This window comes from Salvia splendens, chromosome 13 (genome assembly GCF_004379255.2).
Source record: "Salvia splendens isolate huo1 chromosome 13, SspV2, whole genome shotgun sequence".
NCBI lineage: Eukaryota > Viridiplantae > Streptophyta > Magnoliopsida > Lamiales > Lamiaceae > Salvia > Salvia splendens.
This window is the reverse complement of record NC_056044.1, coordinates 11,276,675-11,280,040: the sequence shown is the minus strand read 5'-3', so window position 1 is coordinate 11,280,040 and position 3,366 is coordinate 11,276,675. Positions and strand designations below refer to the sequence as shown.

At 42.1% G+C, this 3,366-nt stretch overlaps 1 protein-coding gene across 1 annotated transcript; it reads right to left on the bottom strand.

The window, feature by feature from the left end:
* Positions 1–1,333: 1,333 nt before the first annotated feature.
* LOC121761919 (allene oxide synthase 1, chloroplastic-like) lies at positions 1,334–3,163 on the bottom strand. The gene has a single exon (XM_042157634.1). The coding sequence runs from the start codon at positions 3,090–3,092 to the stop codon at positions 1,539–1,541; it is 1,554 nt and encodes a 517-aa protein (XP_042013568.1). The 5' UTR covers positions 3,093–3,163; the 3' UTR covers positions 1,334–1,538.
* Between the last annotated feature and the right edge of the window lie 203 nt (positions 3,164–3,366).

Below are 3,366 nucleotides of genomic sequence, written 5' to 3'. Positions count from 1 at the left end.
TCATCTTTAAAAACACATATTATCAGTATTGGATTAACGCAAATTCTTGCCCAGACGCCTTAAATTCTCCCAGTGTTCAAATCTTTTGTGAGGCTTGTTTGTTTTTTATTACTCCGGAGTACTATTGTTCTCATTTGATTTTTTTTCTTAATTTTTTCGTAGTTTATTGTTCTAATTTGTTTTTTTTATTTAATTAATGTATTATTTAATATCAATATATTTATTTTAAAGATTTGATTTGTATTTTGAAAAATATTTCTTTAATTGTTTATTTATCACTTACATTGTTTTTCTTTCTAGAGTTCTTCAATTAAAGATAATTAGAAACAATTAACAAAAGTAATAGGTAACACGCTCTTATTAGTGGTAATGACAACACCACTGTCATTTTTTTCAATATAGTCGATTGCAATAGTCCGTCTCTAAAAATTTGTCAATTATTTCCATTTTTGTTCGTCCTTAAAACTGTCACCTTTCACTTTTATCATTTTAGAGAGTAGATCTCATATTCTACTAACTCATTTTTACTCACATTTTATTATAAAATTAATATATAAAAGCAGGATTCATATGGCATTAACTTTTTCAACTCACTTTATGTTACATTTCTTAAAATTCATGCCAGATCAAATGGCGAATTATTAGGGACGGAGGGAGGAGTAGTACTTTTACAATAGAGCCTATATATCTCGACATTCTATTGCTCAGTTTCTAAATGTTTCTCCCTCGTTATCAACTTTTCTCAGTCGTTATTGCCTATGTCGCTATTTTTTTATTCAATGATGGTACCCCAAATATCCTATAACCTAAACATAATTTAGACGTTCCCACGTAAAATATCTGGCTTGCCTCTGTACGAATGGATGATACAAGTTTAAATAGGAAATTAGTAAAAGACATAATGAAATTTTTTTAGATAAAAGTAAGAGACAAAAAGAGAGGGTAAACTACAAGGGAAAAAAGTAGGTAAAGTTCGAGAAAAACTTTTCATTTTTTGAATGATAGACACCCAAAAATAGATAAATAGAATCATGGAGTATACTACTCCATCCGTTCCAACTAAGTTGAGTCGTATTTTTTTGGGATATCTCAACTAAGTTGAGTTATTTCATTTTTTGATAAAAAAAAATCATCTAATTACTCTTACTTTATTTCATCACCTACTTTACTCTTCTTTTTTTTCCCTACTTTATTCTCATCTCATTCTCTACTTTTCAACACAATTTTTGAATCTCCATGCCTAAAAATTTTAAGTCAAAGTTGGGAAGGAGGGAGTATCATGGATGGAGGTAGTTTATTTTTACTTTTGTTATGACTACATATCTCATTAATCTTTTATTAAATAAAAATTGCTATTGGGAATATTCCTATTACCAAAAGACAACACTAGATACAGCAAAAAGAAGACTATACAATAGCCTAGTGGATCCAACAGCAACACCCACTGACTCTCATTAATCCAAATCAAGCCACCACCGTTGAAAAGGAAAAGTCTTCCATAAAAAAAATTCTTATTAACTCTAAACAAAATAATCAATCTAAAAAGTGGCCCGCTTCAGCGACGTTACAGTGACGGCGGCGCCCAACGGCGACGCCGCGACCTCGATATCAAACGAGTCATACCGGAGGAAAAATTCCACCAGCAACAACCTCGACACCAGCACCACAAAATCCTTCCCGGCGCACTGCTTATTATCAACACTAGGGCTCTCAGTTTCCGGCCCATTAGACCAGAGGACGTGCTTCAGTAGCTTCTCCCCTTCCTCCCCGACGAACCGGTCCGGTATAAACTCCTCCGCCCGGTCGAATATCTTCGGATCCTTCGTCGCCAGCGGCTGGTACCCATACAGCATCTCCCCTTCCTTGATCGCGAACGCCGCGTCGTGTGATTCCACCACGAAGTCTTTCTTGGCCTTGGCGTACTGCGCCGGCACCGGCGGCTCGATCCGCAGGGCCTCGTACACCACTGACTTCATTAGTGGCATTCTCTCCATCGCCGCCATGCCGGCTCCGCCGGCCGACCGGATCTCCCGGGCGAGGTCGAGGTGGAGCTTGGCCCCGGCGCGGCCGACCCACTTGAGCATGTTGGGGAAGAAGATCTTCATCCCGCCGAAGGTGTTGAAGCACGTGGCGAAGAGGAGGTTGTGGCATGCCTCGTCCCTGGCTACGCCGAGGCCAGCCTCGGCGTGGTCCAGGATCGGGGCCGAGTTCTCGAAAAAGAATTCATACAAACGGTTGTAGTCTTTTTTTATAAGGAATGGAGGGAGGCGGAACGTGTGTAGGATGCCATCTTCAATTAGACGAGGGAGGCCGAGGCTCAACAGCGGATGGAGCTGGAACAGCACCCACTTGCCAATAATACTCGGGCCATCGGGTCCCAGCTTGGTCTCATTCGGGTTGACCCCGTAGAATGAGCGGGCTAGGAAATTGAAAGAAGCGGCGTCGTTTAGCGCATTCAACCAGGCTTTCCCTTTCGCGGCGATCTCGGCCTCCAAGGCGTCGAACATCTCGGTGAAGCTGGCATGGAACTCCGGGATGACGTGGTCGCGGCGGTGGGAGAGCATGAAGAACATGAGCTTCTTAAGCTTGGCGTGGTTGGGCTCGGAGGGGTCGAGGTAGGAGAGGGTGCGGTAGCCGCCGGTGAGGTCGGTGGAGGGCATGAAGGTACCGGTGAAGAGGTCCCTTTTTTCGACCTTATCGGTGTCGAAGAGGGCCGGGAAGCTCTTGCCGTCGAGAAGGGCGACGACGTTGGGGTTGAAGGAGATGAAGGGGCCAGGAGGCATGTTGATGCGGTAGACGGTGGATTGGTATTTTTGGATTCTTGATTTGAAGAATTCATCTCTCCCTTGGTTGTAAAAATAGTCCTGTCGGTCTCTCCACGGCCCGATCAGGGGGACGCCGTAGTCGCCGGGGATCTTTCTGATCGGAAGTTTGGAGGGTTTTTCTGGCGGGGAGATCGGTGGCTTTTCTGATATGGTGGCGGTGATGATCAGCCGCTGCGGCCGCAAGAGTAGAGGCGGTTTTGCTGGTTTTGTTTGGGAAGAGAATTGGAGATTGGAAGAGGAGAAATAAGAGAGGGAGGAAGAAGCCATAGTGTAGTTAGTGTGCAACTGATGATAGATAATTGAATAAACTTATGGATGGTAATTGTGGCAAGTATGGTGGGAGGAATTAATAAGTGAAAAGATGACCCACATGGTTTTACTTTAATTTTTTTTTGCTAAGGGAGAGAGTTCACCACATGAGAATTTATTTAATGATTATATAATGTTATTTAGGATTTGTGAACTTAATAATGAATCGCACATTAATTGTCACAAATTAACTTAGCTTTAGTTTAATAAATATAAAAAAAATGATAGGAAA